This window comes from Convolutriloba macropyga, chromosome 11 (assembly GCF_964194025.1).
Source record: "Convolutriloba macropyga chromosome 11, txConMacr16.3, whole genome shotgun sequence".
NCBI lineage: Eukaryota > Metazoa > Xenacoelomorpha > Acoela > Convolutidae > Convolutriloba > Convolutriloba macropyga.
In genome coordinates, this window is record NC_134478.1 from 45062822 (window position 1) to 45090030 (window position 27209).

At 34.8% G+C, this 27209-nt stretch overlaps 1 protein-coding gene across 5 annotated transcripts in view; it reads right to left on the reverse strand.

Moving 5' to 3' along the window:
• The window catches only part of LOC142349664 (ryanodine receptor 2-like), a 227570-nt gene that overhangs the window by 13460 nt on the left and 186901 nt on the right, over positions 1–27209 (reverse strand). For all 5 annotated transcript variants that reach the window (XM_075401386.1, XM_075401387.1, XM_075401385.1 and 2 more), the window contains 11 exons: positions 25886–26104; positions 23581–23732; positions 22817–23063; positions 19579–19733; positions 16996–17181; positions 16068–16261; positions 15430–15626; positions 14898–14941; positions 5137–5287; positions 4372–4458; positions 863–1069 (listed from right to left, as the gene is read on the reverse strand). In XM_075401386.1, coding sequence (XP_075257501.1) covers positions 863–1069; positions 4372–4458; positions 5137–5287; positions 14898–14941; positions 15430–15626; positions 16068–16261; positions 16996–17181; positions 19579–19733; positions 22817–23063; positions 23581–23732; positions 25886–26104 — 1839 coding nt within the window. The remainder of the gene's footprint in view (positions 1–862; positions 1070–4371; positions 4459–5136; positions 5288–14897; positions 14942–15429; positions 15627–16067; positions 16262–16995; positions 17182–19578; positions 19734–22816; positions 23064–23580; positions 23733–25885; positions 26105–27209) is intronic.

The following is a 27209-nucleotide window of genomic DNA, read 5'->3' on the forward strand; positions in this document are numbered from 1 at the left end:
CAATAAATTTTGATAATTTTTCCCAATGTATGATTTATGTCTTTTAATGACTTTCTATATTGTTCGAAATTTTCCCTAAGTTTTGTTTAGCTAAGTCTTATGTTAATAATTCAATAACGACTAAATATAGTCAAATTTGTTAGTTTCTTGGCTGATCAGATAATTTTTTGGTTGATTAACTTTTGTTTCTGTTTCATGAAATATGATTGTGCATTTTTTTACATTTCTCAAAGTTACCAAGGTGAATCGAAGGGGATATTTTTGTTTCTTTTGCAAAATTGATGCTAAAAAGAAACTAATGTATAATTATTGCTAAGAAAAGCTAAATGAACCTGCTATTTGACTTTCTTTATGAAAACTTAAAATAATGACGTTATTGATCTTCACTTTTTTCGCTAAAAAGACTATGTTAATTTTTGTTCTGTTTGATTAATGTTTGATTATTATTATTATATTGGATTTAATAATTGTTGTCTATTGTGTCTGCGTCAATCGAAACTTAATTTGCAGTTTACATTGAGCTGTTCATTAACATAAATCTGAGGGCTAAACCCTTGAATCCCGCTCACTTTTTCTTGTAATGTTGAGAAATTGTTTTTCTCTCTCTCTTTTTTTAAAGGAGAAATGTCGTTGTCTTTTTTTTGGAAATTTTGCCGCTGAACTGCTCCATCTATCGGCATCTGTGAAATAATGTGTATAGAAAAGAATTGAAATTTAACGCTAATTAGCATTCCTTTTTTTCCGCAAAGTTCAAGTGATGATTTCATAACAGCTTAAATTGACCCATAAACATTTTCACAGCCCTCGCTTTTTAAAATATTCATAAAATTTTATTACTTCAAAAAAAGTAGTTCAATCGTACCTTGAGCTTGTAATATGCCAACAATATGAGCAGAGCAATGAAGGCGTGAAGAACTGACAGAAATACCAGCACGGGTTCTAAAAATGCCACGTCATCACCCATCGTGACCAATTCTACCGGTTCTGTGTCAGAGGCGTCCAGGTCTCCTCCCGGAGCAGGTGTTGCACCATCTGATTGGTTAGCAGATTCCGGAAGGTAAACTGAGATCTAAAAAGCCAATAGTTTTTCAAGACAATGGAACTCAACTAAAATCATAACATGGTCTAATATCGGAAAAAATGATTGGACACAATAATATTTTTCAAAAGCTTCAACTATCCGGAAACAAAAAAGAGACGAAAAAAACATTGTATTAACAAGTTATTACTTCCCGGGTCGAGGTTTGGCGGTGAATTTTTGTAAGAAATGCGGTGAAATGCGGTGAAAAAAAAAATTTTCACCGCGTATTTCTTACATCTTTTTGCGGTGAATCGTGGTGAATTATTTATTTTCGCCGCGTTTTCAGTATTTTTACAAAAAAGAATCGTCGCCACAAGGGTTCGAACCTCTGACCTCCCGCATGCCTTCCACTGCTTAGTCCACTGCCCCAACTCTTATTTACATCTTTAAAATTTCTTGTGAATTTAAATCAGATTGAGTAAACTTTGGAAATCATATGCGGTGAATTTTTGTAAGAAATGCGGTGAATTTTGCGGTGAATTTTTGTTAGAAATGCGGTGAAATGTGACGAATTATTTTTTTTCACCGCATTCACCGCTTTCACCGCATTTCTTACATTATTTTGCCACAAAAATCGATGCGGTGAATTTTTGTAAGAAATGCGGTGAATTTTGCGATGAATCTTTGTAAGAAATGCGGTGAAATATTTATTTTCACCGCATTCACCGCATTTCTTACAAAAATTCACCGCATTCACCGCATTTCTTACAAAAATTTACCCAAAAACCTCGAGCCGGGTTCAACTCTATTCGTTTGTTTTGCTATTCTTTGTTCGGTCTTTTTATCGAGCTATGCCGTTCAAAAATTTGGTAGGCATAAAAAGAACCATGAAATAAGCCCAAAATAGAGTATAGTTGAAATGTGTCCTAGACATGAAAGCGGCGACCAAACGTAACATAGCTGACAGACTGACGAACATAGCTTTTGTGTGTATGCATGTGTGTATGCGAGAGAGGGACGACGTCAGGCAAACAGACGGATTTAAGGGAAGAAATAGACTATTTCTGTTGTTTTCGCTCAATTCAGACTGCTCGTCATTTTGCAAACATTCTTGCTCTTTTTAGCAACTCTTAGGACTGGTTTTTCTGCTTCTCAGTCATGTTCATTATTATTCTGCTCTATTTACAACTATCAATCAGAATTCATTACAACATTAGAAAATCAACTGAATTAGGCCATCAAAGTTTCCTCAGATAAAAGTTTGACTCATCCTCAGATTTTAAAATCAAACTAGGTATACTGCCATTTTCGCTACTTTTTGAATACAAGGCTACCTCTCACTGTTCTAACATCCTGAACAAAAATAAGCGTGCTTTCTCAAGCTCAGTTTTGAACTTACCAACAGCAAGCTTTTACATACAAGACCGAACTTTAAAAAAAACTTACCAAAACAATTTCAAAATGCAAGTTGCATGAAAAAAGTTTTATTAAGACACAGATTCTCAAGCACAATTATATTTCAGAAAAAAAAATATTATTGTCACAAAATCGTTCAATTAAGTTACAGACGCAGTTTTATTAATGATTAAAGGAGGGCCCAAACAAACCCAATAATCCAGTACTGTACAATTGCCTGGAAGCATTTCAAGTTCATTTAAGTTTCATTCTTTCTTAATTTGAATTTGTGATAATGCCTTCCTCCGTCCACCACATTAACTGTAATTTCTTTATTCGTATATATCAATGCCTTAATTAGAACTCTATTCTATTTTAAAAATTAACTAGTTGTCTACATTGCCTACCTCTGAAATTTATGGCAATGCCTGAATTTTTACAGATATTACGAGAAATACAGTATTCCCTTTATTATATTATTGATCGAAAGTAAGAAAAAAAAACAAAAAGTTACTCTTTCGGGTGACGCAAGTCAAGCATGATCAAAACGTTATCCGTTTGTGACTTAAATAATATTGTGATTGAGGGTGTCTGTATGCGTGTGTCTATAAAACTGGTTTGAGGGAGTGTAAATTGACGTCTTCTGCTGTTTTCGCTCAATTCAGACTGCTCGTATGCTTGCAAAAATTCTTGTTCTTTTCAACAACTCTTCGGACTATTTTTTTCGGATTCTAAAGTTTTCACGTGGTACAATAATTGCAGTCAAGATGTGATAAATTGTCCCAAACACACTGCTTCGCGGATGCATTGGAATGAACCTTCAACCAATGACACGCACGCTAACTCCCGGTTATAAAAAAAATAATTTCAATTTGGGTATGTGGCTTAGGTGGTTAGGTATTTATCTCTTTAGGGCGTCCCTTTAAAATAAAATGAGACAACAAAACTTTCGAAAAAAGGGAAATGTATAACAACCAAGAAAAACAATCAGTTCTAAATCTCTACTAGGATGTCAAAACAAAGTGATAAAATTGATATCGTTTAGTACGTTCACTTCTTTCTCTGTAGCTGCTTTGTATATGAAAAAACCATTCAGACAGCTATGGATAAATATTGATTTTGTACTGCTTCGAGAAAACAGGACTTTAAATTGTTGAAAAAAAGGTCCTCTATTTTTATTCTTGTTTCTATAGGAAAAAAATTATTACACGACAAGCCGCTGGTGGAGAGGACTGCCAGTACCAAGAAAATTACGATATCTTTAAATTATTAAAATCTCCGCGACAGTGACAACTGCAATATTTCCAGAGCTTCGAAGATGGAAATCAAACAAAAATTGACGCAAACCTTCAAGTAGTGCAAAAGTTTCTCAATCAAAATGGTTAATTTTTTTTAGAAACAACTCTGAATAAATTGAATTTCTTTCGTAATTATCAACCAAATCCTTCAATAATCGATTTATTCTAATATGATAAACACAAATATAGGTGAATTTTTTCAGAAATCTTTTTTTTTCAAAAAATTGTCTACATATTCTGTCAAAATTTTGATGCAGTTCAATTAGTATTAATGATTATTTCCAACAGTGACACTCTTGCCATCGGTTGGCATCTGTTTCGACAATGCTTTTTCAAAAATTAGCTCAAATATAACAGAAAAATTTTACTGCTTTTCGTTTAATTATCCGAATTTCGATAATATGTCTGAACCAAAATTAACGTCTAGGATGAAAAGGTAGTCAGAAAGCTCGATAGTTAGAAAGCTCGATAGTTAGAGAAAGCTCGATAGTCAGAATGCTCGATAGTCAGAAAGCTCGTCAGAAAGTTCGATATATCAAATGTTTGCATGGAATTTATCACATAATAACTAGCTTTAGGCACATAATTAAACTCCTGTGGTTACATAGCAATATTATAAATTAAAATGTTATACATTCGTATGCAGAGATACTGTACCCGACAGAAGAGTAGAATGATGTTGATGAAGAAAGACAAGACAGCCCCCAATGCTTTGATTCTGTAGTAGTTACGAGCCAACAGACACTGAAACACATACAAATAATAAGACAAAATATTTTTAATCAATGGAGCCAATATGAAGATTATGCATCAATATTGCTGCATTTTTACAAGAGTCATTTTATACTTTCTGCTTTATCTACAGAAACTACGCACATATGAGAAGGAAAATAGTTGGTTTAAGGGAATCGTCTTGAAGCACAGTTGTTTAAGGGGGGGGGGGGCAAAATTGCGATCCGGACTCAAAAAATTAATGGGCATATGAATTTTACGCGCGAACGTGCAATTGTGTGCTCATATCACATACTTGCATCAGACACTTGGGAACAAACATAGTCCCGGATCTAGATGTCAGCGCATTCTCGAAATTCTAGCACATTTCGGCACATTCCTTACATAACGGATTATAAATTTAGTTTATGAATTAAATGCAATCAATAACACAGTGGATTGGGTTGTGATTGGAAATGTTATTTTTTCTAACGGATAAAAAAGATGAATAAGTATTATAATGAGCATTACGTGGAATTGAAAAGAATTGTTTTTCATTAGATTATTCGATTAAAGGAAAGAACACAAAGTCCTCATTTTTCAAAATTAGCTCATTCTCATTGTGGGCATGGACTCAATTTTGACACATTGGGTAATTGGCAGCAGGGTAAAATGGTATGAAAGACAAAAATAGCAACTTGAGGAAGTTACCATAATTCTGTTGGGGAGGGAGCGCTGATTCTTGGCCTTTGAAGCGGCAGCTACAGCCTCAGAATCCTCCTTGTCTTGTTTGCTGTTTGATGCAAATGAGTTGTCATAGTTGAACAGATCCGACATGTCCTTTCTGTCCTTCAGCCATGACCTAAATGAGCATCGACACACTCACTAACATTAAATCAAACAGTTCCTATTTCCAATTCGTTGAAGTGGATATTAGTAGAGTAATTTGCGTTCTATGAATAGTCGCCAACAGGGCAGTTAGTCGAATAAAAAAATTGAAAACGTAAACATTAATCAGTCTCGTGTCCGGACAAAACAGTCCCAGACAAAACGGTCCCAGACAAAATAGTCCCAAATTGCAAAATATTCCCAGACAAAACAGTCCCAGACAAAACGGTCCCAGACAAAATAGTCCCAAATTGCAAAATATTCCCAGACAAAACAGTCCCAGACAAAACGGTCCCAGACAAAATAGTCCCAAATTGCAAAATATTCCCAGACAAAACAGTCCCAGACAAAACGGTCCCAGACAAAATAGTCCCAAATTGCAAAATATTCCCAGACAAAACAGTCCCAGACAAAACGGTCCCAGACAAAATAGTCCCAAATTGCAAAATATTCCCAGACAAAACAGTCCCAGACAAAACGGTCCCAGACAAAATAGTCCCAAATTGCAAAATATTCCCAGACAAAACAGTCCCAGACAAAACGGTCCCAGACAAAATAGTCCCAAATTGCAAAATATTCCCAGACAAAACAGTCCCAGACAAAACGGTCCCAGACAAAATAGTCCCAAATTGCAAAATATTCCCAGACAAAACAGTCCCAGACAAAACGGTCCCAGACAAAATAGTCCCAAATTGCAAAATATTCCCAGACAAAACAGTCCCAGACAAAACGGTCCCAGACAAAATAGTCCCAAATTGCAAAATATTCCCAGACAAAACAGTCCCAGACAAAACGGTCCCAGACAAAATAGTCCCAAATTGCAAAATATTCCCAGACAAAACAGTCCCAGACAAAACGGTCCCAGACAAAATAGTCCCAAATTGCAAAATATTCCCAGACAAAACAGTCCCAGACAAAACGGTCCCAGACAAAATAGTCCCAAATTGCAAAATATTCCCAGACAAAACAGTCCCAGACAAAACGGTCCCAGACAAAATAGTCCCAAATTGCAAAATATTCCCAGACAAAACAGTCCCAGACAAAACGGTCCCAGACAAAATAGTCCCAAATTGCAAAATATTCCCAGACAAAACAGTCCCAGACAAAACGGTCCCAGACAAAATAGTCCCAAATTGCAAAATATTCCCAGACAAAACAGTCCCAGACAAAACGGTCCCAGACAAAATAGTCCCAAATTGCAAAATATTCCCAGACAAAACAGTCCCAGACAAAACGGTCCCAGACAAAATAGTCCCAAATTGCAAAATATTCCCAGACAAAACAGTCCCAGACAACACGGTCCCAGACAAAATAGTCCCAAATTGCAAAATATTCCCAGACAAAACAGTCCCAGACAAAACGGTCCCAGACAAAATAGTCCCAAATTGCAAAATATTCCCAGACAAAACAGTCCCAGACAACACGGTCCCAGACAAAATAGTCCCAAATTGCAAAATATTCCCAGACAAAACAGTCCCAGACAAAACGGTCCCAGACAAAATAGTCCCAAATTGCAAAATATTCCCAGACAAAACAGTCCCAGACAAAACGGTCCCAGACAAAATAGTCCCAAATTGCAAAATATTCCCAGACAAAACAGTCCCAGACAAAACGGTCCCAGACAAAATAGTCCCAAATTGCAAAATATTCCCAGACAAAACAGTCCCAGACAAAACGGTCCCAGACAAAATAGTCCCAAATTGCAAAATATTCCCAGACAAAACAGTCCCAGACAAAACGGTCCCAGACAAAATAGTCCCAAATTGCAAAATATTCCCAGACAAAACAGTCCCAGACAAAACGGTCCCAGACAAAATAGTCCCAAATTGCAAAATATTCCCAGACAAAACAGTCCCAGACAAAACGGTCCCAGACAAAATAGTCCCAAATTGCAAAATATTCCCAGACAAAACAGTCCCAGACAAAACGGTCCCAGACAAAATAGTCCCAAATTGCAAAATATTCCCAGACAAAACAGTCCCAGACAAAACAGTCCCAGACAAAATAGTCCCAAATTGCAAAATATTCCCAGACAAAACAGTCCCAGACAAAACGGTCCCAGACAAAATAGTCCCAAATTGCAAAATATTCCCAGACAAAACAGTCCCAGACAAAACGGTCCCAGACAAAATAGTCCCAAATTGCAAAATATTCCCAGACAAAACAGTCCCAGACAAAACGGTCCCAGACAAAATAGTCCCAAATTGCAAAATATTCCCAGACAAAACAGTCCCAGACAAAACGGTCCCAGACAAAATAGTCCCAAATTGCAAAATATTCCCAGACAAAACAGTCCCAGACAAAACGGTCCCAGACAAAATAGTCCCAAATTGCAAAATATTCCCAGACAAAACAGTCCCAGACAAAACGGTCCCAGACAAAATAGTCCCAAATTGCAAAATATTCCCAGACAAAACAGTCCCAGACAAAACGGTCCCAGACAAAATAGTCCCAAATTGCAAAATATTCCCAGACAAAACAGTCCCAGACAAAACGGTCCCAGACAAAATAGTCCCAAATTGCAAAATATTCCCAGACAAAACAGTCCCAGACAAAACAGTCCCAGACAAAATAGTCCAACGAAAGCAGACAAAATAGTCCCAGACAAAATAGTTCCGAATAAATATGGAGACAATTTTAAAATATAATCTACAAACAATTAACAAACATAATCTATGAGTTAATTTTCTGAATGCTCTGTTTTTAATTGATATGAACGAGGATTATACCGGAAACTTGTTTCAAAATACATAAATTGGCTAAAACTAAGTTGCAATCAGCTTAATATTTGCTCAACGAAGTACAATTATATGAATAACTTAAATGGTTCTTTTGTTAATTGGTGTGCATATGTTTACCTCTATCTTTAGTTGGGACTATTTTGTCTGGGACTGTTTTGTCTGGGACTGTTTTGTCTGTTCACCAATCAGTCTATGTAGTCACCATAGGATTCGACAAATAAAATTAAACGGAGCTTAGCCACTTTTGTTCATACGTGGCTTCACGGTAAAATTTCTACTAATCCTGTTTTTTTTAAAAAATTTGCTGATTTACGCGGAGAGACGCAAGCTAAAAACATAGACCAAATTTAATTTGAATCAATTCTTCCAGACCAAAATACTCGTTTCAGACCATCCTAAACCAAACTGACCTCTGATAAGACTATCCTGCGTCGAATTTTTGGCACTCGTGTTGCGTAAAAATTATTTCTGATAAGACTGAAGTTGACGTAGTTGACTCTGATCAAACTATACTGAACTCAAAATCATTTCTAACTTGTTTCCTGAGCTATATAAATTATTCTTGAGATAACTAGTTTCGTGAAAGACTGCTGGTTTCAAAACCGAAGGTCGAAATGTTTTTATCGCTTTTTACAAAAATTTAAAATTGACATAGGAAAATCTGAAAGTATTTTAAGTAAAATTATCTCTTTTCTTTCAAGAGAAATTGCGAAAAAATAAAACGCTAAAAATTCTTTTTTTTCTCTATGCATATCTCCAATTTTCATGGTCACGGTTTAAAAGTTCACAAATAAGAAATTTCAGATAAAGAAATATCATTTTATGTAAATTCTGATGAAATTCAAATAAAGTCCCTCTCTTTCCACCAAATTTTTTTTGCGGAATCTTGTTCGTTGGAAAAGTAATGGTAACGTGAGAATCACAACTTCTAATTTTTAGTCCAATGTTTAATCTGAAAATCTATGATTTCATTCCAAAAAATTCACTAAGGCGATCAAATAATAAGCAAAATCTGATTATATTTTTTCATTTCCTTATGCAACTTGGACGTCTCATTTTGCAATTATCTAGCATTGTTTTTAATTGTTTATCAAAAGAAAATAAAACAATAATCAGGTTAAGTTTTCTCGTTTGAACAGGAAATTTATAAGTTGCATCAAAAATAAGACAACAAACAAAGCAAATTGAAATTTGACGATTGATTGCTAGGTTTTCACTACGTTCTCAATTCAATAAGGAAACCACAAGAATGAATTCAAAAGTACTGAGCTCTCAGATGAAGAGATTATTTTGAGTAGAGCCTAAACTCATTAAGCCGGGGCATTTGCTGCCGGCGAAAACGGAGGTTTATGCTTGGTAGCAAAAAATCTTTTAGCGCAATTTTGACCTGGCGTTGACTTTCAGCATCAAGCTCCATCGTTTGCTGTTTATTTTTAATGAGCTTAACAGCGTCAATTTGATGTTTTGACCACACCCTAATGATCCTGTGGGGAGAGGAACAATACGTTCAACTGATTTATTTCTGTTCAGTCAATTTTGACCGATGGATATATTTGTTTGGAGTGGTATGATTAACAAGCCCACCAATTGTAGGATGACACATAAATTTTTCTTCAATTTTGTTTTTTTTTCGAGGAGATATTGAGGTTTAGAGTTTTGAGAAAATTCCGCTGATTTTCAGTGTTCTTGTTCACATTTCTAATTTATTTGTAACAATACGTAAAAAATGTTAGTCAAAGTGTCGTTGGTTTTAAATTGCAATAAAAGGGAGAATTTTTCAAATGTTTGATATAAAATTTTGGCTAAATTCTTGGATAAATTTCCAAAATTTTTTGCCTTTTTGCAGGACAAATCGCACAAAATATTCTGCCTTAGCCCACTTTGATGAAACGTTTTTCGGCTTCTCAGGACTTTAAGTGCATATTGACAGATGCTCAGCGATAAAAAGCTTTTTTCTTCTCATCGCGGTATTTCTTAATCAAAAGATTTCAAATTGTGTTCGGCCCCTGAATTTTTTCAACTCTATTGCACTCTTCTGTTTTTTTTCCACGTCGAATACAGACAAGTCGATTTCCAAATAGACGTTAACAAAATGAGAGATCACATTTACGCTCAAATAAGGGGCAATTCCCATCTGTTTTGTTTTTAGAGAACAACTCGTTTTTTTAATGGCCTGGACACTATATTTTTTAACAAATTTTTTGATTTATGTAGCGTTGCCTGCACTAATCGCAATTTTCCTAGTCTTATGAATTTATCCCAGTAAACTAATTAGCCACCTGTAGAGGGAAGTCTGATCATATCAAATGTTTGAGTTGATACTAATGGCTGTTATGGCATTGAAAATATTTTCTTCGAAAAATTCCAAAAATTTCTTAGCGTTGCCCCGCCTTTAATCTTATCAATGTCAACTTGTATTTTGTCTCACCAATGAAAGGTCCCATTTTCTTTCTGGTAAAAGAAAAGTTCATCCGTTGAGCAGTTTTTGGTTTTAACCAAATGTATTATGACATAGAAACTACGAGTAAAAAACCATGTGATTTTTTTGTATGTTTATTGATATATGTGCTTCTTTTAAAAAATGTTGTCAAAGTATCACAATGATGACTGCATTTTTCTGTTATCAAAAACACTGAGCATATGTAAAGTTTTGAGTGGATATATTAGGATTTTAGTAACTTTGACACTTTTTGTGAATTTTTTTTTGATTTATTTTCCTTTTTTTCTTTTTCTTTTTGTGGTCGTAAGTCTTATTCTAATTAAAGGAAGGAGTTATCATTTTCATATTGGCGTTTGATTGGAAGTATATAATGCATGCAGTTTACCAAGTCTCTTTGAAAACCTTCGCGCTCATTGCATATTCGTTCTTCATTGGCTTCCTGTTGAAGTATATGCAAACGTATTTGATGCTTCCAATAGATAATAGCTCATAGTTGAAATTCTTTTGATATAACTTGGCTGCAGAAGTCTCTGAAAAAAAACGAATTTGGCCTTTATTGTATTTATCTTTGCAAGTTGTGACCTAATCTCATCAATGACACTTCCAATCGGCTTTGTTACAGTACAAACGTTACAATCTATTTTGGTTTTTTTATTTTCGGGTGAGGTTTTATGATTTGGAAAAAACATAAAATGGTATTTAAAATGAATTTTTGATACCGCACAGTATTTGTTGATCACTCTCATTCTTACTACATAGTGCCTTTAATAACAAGTCCCCTTGATGTTTACATGGAACTTAAGTGAAAATATATAATTTATCAGTTGAGAACTTTTAATTTAAAGGCTCCCAAACTGCTTCTTTTTAATTGCCCGTAATTTTTCAGCCTTGTTTATGTTGTTGGTTATTTTGTAGTCTGATAACATTTGCCACATTTTTCTTTTTTTCTCGGCTTGTTACCCAGTTCTATTAAAGTCTCATCTAGTTTCTAGTGAACGACTAGTGAATATATGCCGTGTAAGTTTTATCTGATGTTATTTTGATTTTGTTACCTATCATCTTTTAAAACAATTATGCAGCTTTGCCTTTACTTATGTTTTGGTCGTTATTGAGGTCTCATCGGCCTTCTAATGTGACTTTTTTTTCAAATTCATTTAGTAGCTTGGGTTTATAACATTTTTCCATACACCAATTATTTTCGCAGTATAAGAGTTTTTGATTTTTGAAACGTTCCTAACTCCTCTTAAATCGATAGGCAATCAATATAAAAATGTGGATGGGCAAGATCGGAATATTTTGTGCGAACGCGCATTAATGAGCCTTCTCGTTAAATAAGAGCAAATAAAAAATTTCAAACAATAAATAACAGTTCAATTGGTCTTAGCTCCCTAATTACTTACTATCAAGTTTGTGAAACTGAATATACAGGCTTGAAAAAAAAACAAATGTTATCTAAAATCTTTTCCATTGAATATTTTTTGGATAAAAACAAGGCGGCTCGGTAATGTGCGATGGCACATAAGGTTCCGACCCCACCCATCCATAATTTTGGCATAATTGTCTACCAAATGAGGAACAGATAGAAAAAAAAGTAAAAATTATTATTTTGCGAATCCCAAAAAAACCCAAGTCTTTTTCAAAAAGTTCTGTATGAACGATAAGATAGCCTCCAAAGCAAATAACTCAATGGAGTAAAAATTGATGCATTAGATTGCTGTAATATGTCAATATTAAGAAAGCGAGTCAAGACGAACAGCAAAATCAAACAACAACAACAACAAACATTAATTACATCAAAAAATTTATGTCCCTCTTAAAAACTAAATTTAATAACAAAGTCAACATACCGTCAGATAAACCTAAAAATAAACAAAAATAACTTATAAACCACCAGAAAACATATGGGATCAGTCCATAAAAAGGTTTGGTAAAAATTATACAAAAAAGAGCAAAAACAGTAAAGTAAAAAAATTAACTTATTTTTTTGAAACAGTTAACTTCAAAGTAATAAATACCACTAGGAATCAATTAATATTACCACAAACTTACGATTACCACTGCTTCTACAGAATGGCATTAGGACCTGTCCTTATTCATTTTTTAAAGCGGCTAAAAAAACAACAAAGATCAAACAAAATTTCAATTGAAACTTGCCAGAAAACGCTGTCAAAACCGTCAAGCCAAATTTTGGCACTCAAAATATATTTGATTGCGCCTTCTTCAAACAGCTATAATGTAGTACCTGGCCATTCATTAGTAAGACTAGGTAACAAGTAGACAAAAAAGCGAAGTGCTAAAGTATGTAATACTACTTATAATTTTTTTTTTCGAAACAAATTTACATTCAATGTCATGAAAGGCATTAATAACAAAAAGAGCTATTTAAATAGGGTCGTTTATTCATAAAAAAGAAGCCCTCGAGACCTGTAATTATCCATAATATATCTTGCATCTACAAAAAGAACGCCAAATATGACAAAAATCAAATTAATTTACTTTTTTTTGTGAAAAACCGGTGTCGAAGCCAGTAAGGTCATAAGAAATTAATTAAAAAAAGATTTTGGGACACCAATCCCTTTTATTCTCTTGACACTCATAATTTCATATTTGACCTGTAATTAACTAACGAAATTATGTAACAAAAACAAACATAGAAACATAAAAAGAACAAAATTGCGAAGTTAAAAAGTTTTTTTATTAATTTTGGAAAACGATTGTTTTCGAAGTCATGAAAGCCATCAGCTATCTACTAATATCAGGATATCGTTTCTTCTATTTTTCCATGAAAAGCCAATGAAAGCTATCACTATACAGGAAATTTCATACGACCGAAACGACAAAGTATAAATGACAGTTAGAGACAAAATTAAAAATTTCAATTGATTTCTTCAAGAAAGAGGCGTCGAGGCCGTTAAAACGATGATGTATATCTTTCAAGTTTTTAATATGTTCAATTGTGCCTGATTCTGAATGCTAATAAGGTGACATGAGAACTGTCAATGATGTGATAATGTGACAAAATTAGAAAACGTGAAAAACTGGCAAATATCAAAACAAACAAAAATCTGAAATCTTGTAGTATCAAAGCCAGAAAACAATAACTTCAGGCTTAAAACTGCAACCGAGAACAAATGTTAAATCAGTAGAAAGAAGAAGCAGTCTTTCTTTGCTGACACTAAGCTGGAAGTTGAACAAATTAAGAAAAAAATAGAGGAAAAGTTAATTAAGATATTATTTATTGAAAAGTCAATTATTTTTAAAAAAAGAAACGACCATAAACTTTCAATTAAAAAAATATATGCATTAGCTTGCAGCTGCTGAGCAAGCGAACTGGTTGGACTTATCACTCCTGAGCTTTGATTTGATATGTTCTGTTCTTTATTATTAAAAGAAGTCTTTTTTTTTAAAAAAAAAGACCGACTGATTACAACCCGATTTTTTTGGATTGTAACAGTCCAAAAATGGCCCAAAACTAGCCCTGCTAATACTTATTGTCCGTTAGGAACAATTGATTTTTCGAATGTTGTAGATATAGATAATTTGTTAGTTGAAAACTCAAAATAAATTCTGCATTTTTGATAATCAACTAGTAAAGTTAGCAAAAAACGGCAAAAGTTTTAACTACAGTGCATTCTCAGCGGACTCCGAAGTAGAAATAGCCCCCCTCTGAGTCTACAAAGATTGTATGAGTGTTGTTTTGGGGTGTACTGTCGGCAAATTTAATCAAAGTGGACTAAAGTAGCTTATTTCGTGCTGTTTTTGATGAAAAAGGCTAAATTTTGAAGTGTTTATCCAGATTTTTCGACCAAAAAAATTAAATCAAAACAATCAACAATGCTTGTTCGTCTTCAAAAATAAAATCAACGACACTATTCTTAAAAATTATAACAAATTTTAGCAAAATTGACGAAAATTTAGGCAAAAATTCCGGAAAATTTGAATAAAATCAACGTGAATTCACTCTTCTTTTCTCAGAAGTTTAAACCTCGATAACTCCCTGTAGAAAACGAAAATTGAAAAAATCTTTTTAATTCCATATTCTACGCTGGACGAGCTTTCTAATGATACCAGTCTCAACTCTCTACGATGAATATATCGAGCGGCGAAAATTCACGGAACAAAAAAAACCCATTTGAGTATATAGTTCCTCCCCCCTCAAGAGGGTCGGAACAATTAAGACTAAATATGAGCCGATGGCTTTGTTTGTTTTTCTTTTTATTAAAAAAGCAGAGTAGTTGATCCGATGAGTCCACAAAATGTGGGATGAAAATTGTATTAACGAAGGTTAGTTAGTTATCGTTATCTTTAGTTAGTAATCATGGTTAGTTAACAATCAGCTAATGTTCATTATTAGTGGTTGAGCTCATTAGAAGAACTATTCTATTTAATTTTAAGATACCAACTCATATAAGTCCATGTATGCTGGAAGATTGCTCGATGACGGTTCCTAAAAAGCTTTTCAAATGACCTTCTCAAAAAATAAATTCAAATCAAAAGATCTGGTCTTCCAAAGCTTTTTGCATTATTTTTTTTATTTTAACCTAATCTTTATTTTTAACTTAATTCGCAATTACTTCTTATGCAAAACCGTAATACCTGATGTGTTTTCTAGATCAGGTAATTTGTAACTGAAATACAGAAAAGGCACTGAGTTCCAACTATTGTTCCAATTAGCCAGTCAAAATCCTTCAAAAGTACGATGATAACTACAATTTTATAACTCGATAACTTCTGACATATATGGCAATGAACATGTTTTGGGCATTAACATAAGACAAATTTTGGAGCTTCTCAGATCTTCTCATTCGCCATCCAAATTTATGTAATTTGCAGTGGTTACTAGATTTCAATTTGAAGAATTTGAATATTACTCCAGAACTTTTATGTGATATTATAAAGGATAGACTAAATCACGTCTAGTAACTGATCTCTAACCTGGTTAGCGACTGTTGTCGATATCTTCTGCGTTAAACTCATCAGGTCCTCGGCTATCGATTCCGAGTCGCCTTCATTCACAGTCGTCGGGGGACTCTGCGGTTCGTATTGATTCACGGATGTACTCAACCGATTCCGGACCCGACTTTCACCCGTGCCCAAACCCAGATTGGTATTTGATTCGCCTCGGGCCAAACCTTAATAATGATAATGATGGATTGTCGAAAGGTTATAGTACTTTTTATACAGAGGGTTCTACAGAGATTATTCCTATGTTATACTTGCAGAACAATTTAAAATCCCATTCACCTTACTGTTAAATGATAAATAAATTTAACAAAAATGATAAAAAAATAAAATTATTGTATTTCTCTGGATTCCCATGTGATAATGAAAGTCCATAAATGTCTTGGTAAACACTTGGCAAGATTTCTTATCAGTGTATATAAAATTTCAGTTCACTGGGCCAGAAAAATTAATCGATTTTAGAACATTCGAACCGCTTTTTTTCAATGTCTGTTTCAATATTCGGTTTAACAGTTCTCGTATTTGTTTACAAAAATGTAAATAGAAAAAAGGTTCAAAAGATTTCATAATCGTGCAAACGCATAGAAAATCGGACTTAAAAATTTACAAACCTTCGGGTGATAAAGTGGGCGAACCCGAGAATTGGGCGTGTTTTTCTGTGGGAGGATCACCGTACCCAAGTTTGTGCAAAAGTGCGGCTATTCTGAACACTTTGTACAACTTTTTGTATGTCTTGACGAGGCAGTTTCGAGGCACTGTGTAGAGTATGTATCTTCCAAGTCTTAGAACTGTTTTCACTGGTTTCCTGAAACAATGATGTGACCAATGGTGTTGAAAGATTCAAATAGAAAAAGACTTCACACACTCAAATTGAATGTTTCTCCACGTTAAGAAAGCCGATCATTTTTGGAACCCGTCAAATTTATTAGAGGGCTATAAACTTCGTACCTGGCCGACTTCATACCAAGTTTTTGAAAATCAATTTGATCCCTCAAGAAATTTTGACTGTTTCCTTCAATTTTTGTCTTGGAAAAATGGAGTCTTTAGCTTTCAAATTTTTTTTCACAATTTGACCTTTTCGCATATCATGTTGGCAGAGAATGAATGAAACTGAAACGCTTAAAAAATTTATCATATTAAAAAAGTAACGTCTTCTTATACATTCCAGTATAAAATTAACCCAAAAGATTGGATGGAGGTCAAAGCAAAATGCCATTACAAAATAAGGGTAAAAAATTGCAAAAGAATTGTATAAACAAGCGATGATACTTACCTTAGCGAAAAAGCTATCAGAAAAAATTCAGCCCCGATTTCAAACCATGAAAAATTTTGAAGGCAATCAACAAAGACCACTATAGTACAGAAAGCTGAACAAAAATGAGAAATTGAAAGGAAAAAATGCTCGGTACCATCGTATCAGCTTGAAAGCACATGATGATGTCGGTAAATTCGTTTTGAAAAACAACTGGCAATTTCTTTCATTTAAAACCAGAAATTTGGGTCAGTTGGGGTAAACGGGAAGTAAAACCATTAACTCACCACACAACCAGCCTCATGAGAAGGTATGGCAACTTGATAGAGATGAAGTATGGCAGCTTCAGAATGAAGAAGAATATGAGTCTGATCAGGAACAGCAAGAATGTCCACGGGGACAGAATCAGTGCCTTTGCTCCTCGTTTTGTTAGATCCCACGACCACAGCAGCAGTCTCTTGCTAAGCGACGTGCTGAAATAAAAACAAAATTGAATTCATTTTGAAGCTTAATATTTTCCTGTGTAGACAATAAAGTCCCATATTAATGATATCAAATAACTTTTTCAAGAACCGCATTTCAAGATCTTTTCAGGAATGACTACTTTTTGTGAAAAAAAGAATACATAGAGTAAAAAACATTCCGTCAAGTAACTCCACTAAAAAAACTATCGAAAAGATTAAATTTCAAAATGCTGCATTGCACGTTTTGTGAAATGCGAAGCATAAATACTACATCTACAAATTTAACACGAAGAACTCAATCAAAGGTTCAAGATAGCCTGTAGAACAAATTTTTTTTGCTAAAAATGGAATAGAATTACAATGTCCAGAGAATAATCACATGACGTCATCAGTAAAAAAATTAGGTTTCTCTGTCATTTGGAATAATAATTTTAGGCAGGGATTAGAGGACTAGAGAAGCTTGGTATAACTGCTGGCTATTAAGCTACAGCATTAGTTTAGGACTTTTTTCAGTGCGAATATTCTCTACTTGTTCCAAATTTTCAACTTTTTTCAACAAAAATTATGGTCATTGGACTTTTTAGAGGCTCACTGGAAAAGTTTTCCAATTTCTATAATGCATTTTTTCAATGGTTCCGTTTCGATAAGGATCAGTGAGCGTTGAAAATGATTTTCACGACATTTGGCCCATAGAACAAGATACTTAATCAAACTTTATCATTAAACAAAAATATTCTGCTTTTATTAGTTAACGAAAATTTTTGACTTGAAAAGTTAACTGCATGATGACAACTAGCTTTCGACAGAAAAAATTTTGTTTTCAAATATCTGGTTGGCTGCTTTCTTTTGAACTCTGCATTGAAGCAAAACGCTAAGTAAAACTCATAATTATTACGCTTGTCGTCATTTAGCTAATATTGTTTTGCAAATCGTTTTCTGGAGTTGGTGCGCGACCATCCTGTTTCTTGAATTAACTAACTCAGCTTTGCATGAAAAACTATAAAATACGATGATTAATTAACGAAAAATATCAAAGTGGGAACATAGAAATTCAGACTGAGAATCAATTCTTGTAATTTTTTGACATCGGCAGACAATTTAAGCGAGACAACCAGGGGGAGATAAAAAGTTATTCAAAACTGAACTAGGCAAAAAAATATTGCAATTATTAGGCAAAAAAATCAAAATTTTCTGGAAATAAGGCAAATACACTATAGAACAACAATAATTGTAAACTTTATTGCATCAAAAAGGATCTTAGCAAATGTCCATTTCCTCAAGAGGGCAATAAAAATTGTACGGAAGGCAATGTTTCGTTTTTTTTTTCGAAAAACTATTTTGTTAATGTTTTTGCGACAAAAAAAACAAACGAAGTTTGCCGATTCTTTCTTTCAGCCAACTTTCAAAATTTTGGGCCAAAAAATAATAGCATTGTTTGCTTTCAATTTTTTGTATTTATTTTTTGCTAATTGAATAAACGACGAGTGAGCGTGAATATTACCAGTGTTGTTAATATAAAAAATCATTTCGTACATTCGTACTCTTCCAAAAGTTTTCAATTGTTTTTTTTTTCTGTTTGGCTGACGTTATGCTTCCAAAGTGTAATTTCTTTTAGCAGCTTTTGGAAGTTTTTAGATATAGTTATGTGGTGCAGCAAAAAATGTGTAAAAAATGAGTTTTCAAAAGATCATAAAAGTAGACAATGTATGATATGAGTTCAGTTTGTGAGTAAGAATATAAGTACAGGTAAATTTTGCATATTTTGGCAACATTTAAATAATGGAATATTTATTTCTATGAATATCAATCAAACCAAAGAGAGCTGAACTTATAAACTAATTGTCTTATTTTCTTTTATTGATCAAAAAATCACTGTTACGTGCAATATCTTGTTTCCACAAACACTTTTTCAATTGAGAGTTTCATTGATTGCATAAAGTTTTGCTCGAATTTATTTAAGATATGAATAATTTGGAAAAATGGCCTAAAATTCAGTGTTGAGATTCGTTAGTTTATATTATGCATATGCTGATATCTGAGTTTAATTCAAATTTAAAGAGATTCTTTTTTCATTTGAAATATTTTTTCTTCCTCTGTTGGAATTTGACCACAAGCAGTTGATAGATACTTTTACACCTGTTCAACGTAACATAAAAACTATATTGGATGTTCCCATCTCTTTTCGGTCTACCCAAACCTTATCAATACAAGAGGCATAGAAAATTTGGTTCTCAAACTAAAATGAAATCAATCTTCTTTCAAACCAATCACATTCCTCTGTTTTTGATCTAGAACTGATGCTTCCCTGAACTCTAAAATACATCGAAAAAGGGTCTGAAAAGTAAACAATGTTCAGAAACTTTACAAACTGTCATTAGGCAGGGAAAATGTTTTTGAGATAATGACCCTGGTGGCAGTGAAGAATCGGTCTGTTCTGGGTTGAGTGATCTCGTGTGTTGCATCTCGTAAATGGTGTCCTCGCAGAAGTTGATAAATGTCTCCAGTTTCTCCATGTCTGGCATCCCAACCACTCCACTGAACAAAAACTCTCTCTTTGATTCCTGCAAATAACACAAAACTATTGCGTTCATTAAGCATATGAATTGAGCCCTCTAAAATGACCCTTAACAAAAAAGACGCCGAGTAATTTTTTTTTAAAAAAGTTACTGATTGAGATTAAAACCCACTTTTGACCTCCGTGCCTCGTCAGACTTAGACGGTTATTGCGCACAATTCTAGCAGAAAAGCTTATCTAGTAAGGCGCCAGATGATAAGTGTTATCTTGCAAGACTGTTGCAAAAATTGTAATCTAGTCAAAAAAGAATAGGTTTGAAGACTGACACGCGTACTATATATGCTTTAAGTCAGTGGCTTCAACTCCAATTTCAGATTAATTGATTGTTATTTAAATTTTCAAGGTCTGTGAGGGTTCAGTATGAGTGTCTTAGCAGATAACTTGGTGATTCAATTATGTGGGACCCAATCTTAAACAAAATGCTGTAGGATGAATCGATACCCCCGTCGACCGCCACCCGAAACTTGCATTTTTAATTTGAAGACATTCGACGGATGAGCAAAAAATGTAAAAAAGATAAACTTGATGATGCTGTAAAGCAATACGTAGTTACATTTAGGGGAGATAAGGTAATGAGAAGACAAAAAGTTCCATGAACTTCATCATTTGTGCAATTGCGCGATAAGACGAGTGGATAACAAAACATTACTCACTGTTGTCGGGCGAAATACTCTCAATACAATGGCGAACTGCTGATTAGGGAGGATTGTTTTAGTTTTAGGGGGTGGGGGTAAAGGGGTGTGGCTTTGGTGATGTCCGCGCGGGTGGGGGAGTCTGCGAGGTAACGCGTGAATGAGCTGGAGGGGTTGGAGTGAGGGAGGGGGAGGGGCGTGGGGGGATTAAGTGGTTGTGGTGGAGCGGGGGGGGGGGGTTAGGTGGAGGGGATTTAATTGGGAAAGGGCTAAACTCTAAGAATCGCTAGACTAGTGGGCCGTAAGGCTCTAGGTATATGTTAGCACATGAATCTTAGCGACCCGAGGGACTTCGTGCTGGACACAACGCCCGAGGTGGGCTAAGATCCATGTTCTAACTTATTCAGAGAACCAAAGTGTAAGAAGGGCGTTAAACTTTAGTTAAAATTGAAATTAAGAGTAGAGTTTTGCAAATTATTAAACGAGAAGTTTTTGTCAATTTTTCCAATTTTTTCATGTTTTTCAGCTATTTCAATCATTTTCTGCTCCAATCCGAGGCAAGTGCTTTCGTTTCAGGTTTTGATGGGAAATGTCAAAAGTATTAGTGGGTTTGGCCTCACCGCCAAAAATCACTGCGAGCGGGCCGCTAAGTTTGGGCCGCAAAAGATCTAAGAAAAAGTTGGTAGTGAAAAAGAAAATTGCAAAACTTGCATTGAAAACCTAAATTGCCCCCATGCCAGCTATTTTTTTGGCTTTTTCTCGGTTTTGAAATCAGCACGTTATCGTTCAGCGACATGGTCTTTTTTTCTCACTCTGTTTTACCTGCTCACCCGTTCTCGCCCCCCCCCCCCCCAGTACGTTATTCACCCCCACGTGCCATCAAAGAGCACGTGCCATTACACTTCGAATCATTATGTAAAAATATGGCACGTGCGTCTGGGGGAGGGGGTGCAAATAATATGCGCCCACTAAGATGGGGGGCACAAACGGAAAAGATCCGCTTTTTGTTTTTTTTTTGGTAAACACCAACATCTTCTGCCCATGTCATTGCTTTTTATTACTTCTTTGTTCAACATCAACCCTCACCTCTCTTTCACTATTTCTGTCGCGCTTTCAGTGCCACCCCTCTCTGTGTCCCCACGTTTTTTGTGCTCGCCTGTTGTTATTGATGAGTCAGCTTAGCTTTTTGTGGTTGTTCAAGCCTCAGCCCATTTTTTCGTGCCCCCATTTTTGTGCATTTTGCTGATATTCCTATCTGTCGCCTTAGTTTTCCGTGGTTTCTCATTGTTGGCGACTACCCCAGACATTTGAGAATTTTGATCGTGTAATATCTTACAAAATTCTTACAAAAATGTCTTATAAGTTCTTATAAGATTATGCGTCGCTTGACTAAGACTTTGAAAGACAATTTATCAGGTTCTACACGATAAAAAATTTTTATCAGGTCTGATAAGATCTTACAAGATAATAATTCTGCCTTATAAGATCTTACACGTTAAAATTTCTGCCTGACAAAAAATGTTTATCGTGTAAGATCTTATAAGAATCGTATAAGATCTTGTATGATAAACATTCGGAAAGCTATGACTAATCTCTTTGATAAGATTTTTTATCAGATCTTATACAATAAAAATTCTTGAAGTTTGGCATGTTCGTCATATTGAAGATAATTCAGAGTTGCTTTCAAGCGGTAGCCTAAAAACTACAGCATGTAACACTTAAGTGTCAGAGCAAAAAAGAGAAAATTATCTTAGTGTGTCTTTTGAGACTTGTAAGATTTCGTGAAAATGATTATTCGAGTATCGGGGGCTTTCTCTAAAGCGGAGATTATCCAACTAAGCTGAAAAATTTTGTTTGGAGTCCAAAACTATCTTGGAAGGCTAAGTTAAGCCATGGTACCTAGTTAACGCTCACAATAAAACTGCCGCCAAAATAGAATCAAAAACATTTTATTTTCAAAATTGGTTAGCTGACCAAATATTTTTTTTTACTTTCATAGCACCTTGACTACGTTATACGTTTATATTGAAATCATTAAAACCTGTCTTATCAGATCTTACACGATAAAAATTTTTGAAAAGCATCTTATCAGATCTTACACGATAAAAAATTCCAGAATCACTGGGATAGAGACAGATTCACTGCCTAGTCTTCACTTGTTAGAGAAGCTAAAGAAGTCCATATATCAGCTAACTTTTTCATGCAAATCAGACGCTTATCTTGCAAGATCCTGCAAGAATCTTACATGATCTTACAAGATGATGCGTAAACTTAGTAGATTTTTGCCAGATTCTGTTAGGCTCTCACAAAATAACCGTCCAAAATTCACTGGGTTATAATGATTTCTTAAAGATTAAGAGATTGAAAACTATATTTTCGCAAAAATCTGCATATTTATCAAGATTTTTTTTACCGGTTTAAAGATTACCACACCCACCTTGATAGTCTCAGCCTCCCATGAGGATTTGTTCTCCTCGGATATCTCGAAATAGACTCTCTCGATCCTCTTAGTTCCTCCCAAGATCTCAATCCTTCCCAGTTGGTCCTCGAACATGTCCACTAAGTCGGAGGCAGCCTCCACCAACTTCTCGAGTCGCGCATCGTTAGTCGTGTGTTCGGATAGATTCGTGAACAGAAGGGCGATGTTGAAACCGATCTCACTCGCTGGGTCTGAGAAGCGCTCGCTGAAAAGATCAAAGAGCTATTCAAAAACTTTTCATACAAGAAATATTTCACGCGTTTTGCGCATTAGGAAACACTTTCCGCAAATTCCAGAAGGGGCCGGTTTTCCTTTTTAATACCATCTGAGCTTATTTTATGAAGGAATTGAATAAAAGGGAGACATGACAAAACTTTGATGTTGGGGAAAAACAATGAAAAGAGCAGTAAAGCGGAATGTCACTCAACTAAATTTCGACAAATAAATATCTTAGAATTATTTGATGCTGTCGAATTCATACTCTCGAACTTGTTACTCTACAAATTTTTAATAATTGCGCCAAATTAAACATTTTGTTACAAGAAATCAGCTAAAAACGCAGTAAAAATGGTTCATACGAAGTTTAACCCACAGTTGATTTATTCATCAACGTTTTCAGGTCATCTAAAAGTTATGCACTTCTCTGACCAGTCAGCAAATTCGAAATCATTGCTCCTTAATTATCAGCAAAAGGTAAAAAACTTGATGCGTAGGTTGAATACCTGAATTCCTTGTAGGATATGCGACCATCACTGTCCTTGTCAGCACACTCTACTAGGAAGTTCATCTGTTCCTCGGAGTAGACCTTTTGAGACTGGAGAACCTTGCGGAACTCCGCCGGTGAGATTATCCCATCTCCATTCAGGTCGTAGTCCTGTACACAAAAGTTCACATATGATACATAATTTTCTGTAAATAAAGTTACATTTATGAAACATAAACTTTGTTCATATGTCAATAAGAACTCTCATGAACATCAACAGTCAATAAGATATCAGATAATTTTCCGGAACAATTTTCAAGTCCCGATCAGTTTTTCTTCATGCAGTCAAGATTCAATTCCTGGATTAACAAATCAGTGCTGATTACGGATTGTTTCAAGTCTTCCAAGACTTAACCAGACTTAATTTGTGCACAGTGGACATTAGAGAGAGTTTAAATTCTATTCATAAAAAAGCACAAAAATTTTGAAGAATTGTTGCATTTCCTTTGTCATTTGCAAAAATGAGCAGCTTGTCTTCCAATTGGGTTATCATTACCCTAAAAAAAGTTTATTGTTACTTTGGAACCGACTATAATTTGGAAAACAATACATGTGGGCGATGGAGCTGCCCCAGACGAATTCCAACGGTTATCTTGAGGGATCTTGCAAAACTATTGCAAATAACGTTCATCGTGCAGCATGCAAGATCCATACGCTTATATTGCAAGAATATTGCAACATAACCGTCATAAAATTTGGATTAAAAATGCAGTTTTAAAATCATTCATTGAGTAAAGAAATAATTGACGTGCAGTCGTTGCACTAATATTTATGAGTTTGCGTCGGCTGTCTTTTTAGCGCCAAAACCCGCAACCCTTTATGTGCCCCTTTTGCGCATTTCTATGATGTTCTTATTTATAATTGTTAGCCTTAGCATTTTATGGTCTTTATTTTATCCTTGGAGGCTAGAGAACAGGTTCATTCTCTACTCGTGAGAAGAGATAAACGAGCCTGTGCAGTAACTGGGGCGTGTTTCCGGCGGTGCACGCACGTTGGCTAAATAGCAGGATTTAACAGGAATCTTGAAAATTTTTAAATCTTGCACGATCTCGCAAAATAACCGTTTGATTATGACTCGGGTAAATCGACGCTACCTTTACAATTTTTATATTATCCAAAAAAAAGTGAACTAGATCATTGTAAACAGTGACTTTTTTATTTCTTTGATGAAACCACTGAAAAAAACTGCGGCAAATATTCTTTAGAAATGCCAATTTTTGTATGGCTCAAGACAAAAGCACTCAAGACGAGCAAGACCTAAGTCTGGATTGAAGACGCGGTAAATTTGCATCAAAAAGTTTGCATCAGAAAGACGTGTCAAAAAAATTGCAAGATCAGAGCTTTGATACAGCACTGATGTAAAACTTACTTGCGTTTTCTCCAAATCCACTACTTTCTTTTCTAAATTTGCTGTTGTCTGCTTGACATTGAGAAATCGTTTTTGATAACTGAATCTGAATGTATCTATTTTCTTGTCGAATCAAGCCTTTTTAATGCTTTTTGGGAAAAGGTTTTCTGTTGCTGTTGCTTTTTGCTTTTTTATTGTTCTTGTTGAAAAAATAACAAACTTTTTCATGGGTTCAAGAAATCTTGCCGTAAAGCCCGTAATGAATTGCAACAGACGAATTTACCCTCAATTTTAAGTAGTATTTACGTCTTATGTTATTAAATTGGAAATGTGCTCTGGATTTAATTCACGAATTGCTCACTTTGAGATGTATAATTGTTAGTGGCTTAAAGAGTCTGATTTTTAAGTCGTGACGTGTACTAGCAAATCTTTGCATGCTTTGGGCACTATCATGCATTTAGCCCTATGTAATTATAACTACAAGTACATGTTTTGCAAAGGTTATTTTCAATTTTCAAAAGATTAATTTTCTTGTCCATGATTTGATCTCTTGAGGTAAGTAATATTTGTAGGCATCAAAATTACTAGTTTTGCAATTTTTATCGGCTCTGTGGTGATATGAAGTGATGAAACTGGACATCTCGACTATAACAATGTGACGCAAAAATGTTTTCATGCAAATGATTGCTATCATCCGAGGTAAAAAGCTACCTCGGAAAATCATAAAAAATATGTCCCTTTGAAAAAGATAAGATGACAATTTACAGAGGAGCTATGAATAAATCATCTGAACCATTTTTTAATTAAATTTCAAAAATTGATGTCAGAGTTTGAAGAAAATGCCAGAAGTGATTGAAATTTCGGCGACCATTTCTTCAATTGGGATTTTTAGCAGCAACTCAATCTTCAATCGTACCTGAAAAGCGACGCCAGCCACCATTTCGGAATACTTCAAGAATGTAGTGAAGAACTGCAACACATCCTGTACATTCTGACTGCAGAGTGCCAAAGTGTCCACCATCTGCTTTCCTATTGGTCCATTAAGGACATTGCCCTCCAACATTGACAAGAGCAGTGTCACCATCTCCTTCTGAAGATCCATCAGTTCTCGCAGGAACTCCATCTGTTCAGGGTCCTGAAATGACACAACTTTTGTCACAATTGCCACTATGACGTCATTGTGTCTTTTCGTGAACATTTATTGGGTCAGGGTTCTGGAAGAACATCAATTCAACATCCTTATCTTTATATTATAGCTGCTCCTAGGATCCTGAACGACTCGGCTCAATTCTGAAATGATTCACTGAAAAATGAACATCCAGTGCCAAGGATAACAACGGAAGAATGGCAATATTTTGGGAAAGTTACTTTGAGAAAAAGATCGAAATAGTCGTTTTCTAATCTATATCTTTTCTTGTCATCATCATAATCACAAACTTCAGTTTGTTGCTGCTCTATTTTGGAGGGTAATGGAAATATCAACATCTCATTCTTAATTTTTTGCAAATGAGTCAGCATTGCGAAATGACTTCGGGACTATAACAAATATGATCACTAAATCTAATTAATTTGAGAGAGTTGCCGGTACCGGCCTTGCGAGACTGCTCCAAAATATTATCATAAAAATTGTTCCAACTATATAAACTCATATGGGGGTTGTAAACATTATAAAAGCCCAACCTTTTCTTGATAGGCCAATTTTAGCCCACCAAAATCTTGTTGATGTGATGAGAGATGTTGATGTGGTATCATCAGACAGCCCTTGAAAAACCGAATCAATTGTTGAAGACGTTTCAAATTATTAATTTCTCGAGGAGTTTTTGAGGCCTAAAGTTCTCAGAAAATTTTCACTTTTCACGCCTTTTAATGTATTCAATTTTCAAAGGCACTTAAAGTTACACAGCAATTAAAACTTATGAAATAGCTGAATTCTAATATTGAACAGATTCTTTAGTTGGTAGTATAATTCATTGGTAAGCTCTTGAATAGATAGAAAATTTGACTGTTGAGATTTTTGAAATCTCCAGAAAATAATTTGATTTGACTTTTTGTTTAACAAAGTGGCGTTTTCGATTTTCAAGTACATTCAAATGATACATGTTTTTTTATATTCCTCAGCAATACAACTAAGATGGTTTTAACAATAACCAATAAACAGGAAACAGATCCAGTTCAATTTTTAACTTTTTTTTTAAAAAAAAAAGCCAACTGAAGTTCCAGATTTCGCACTTTTTAAGCTC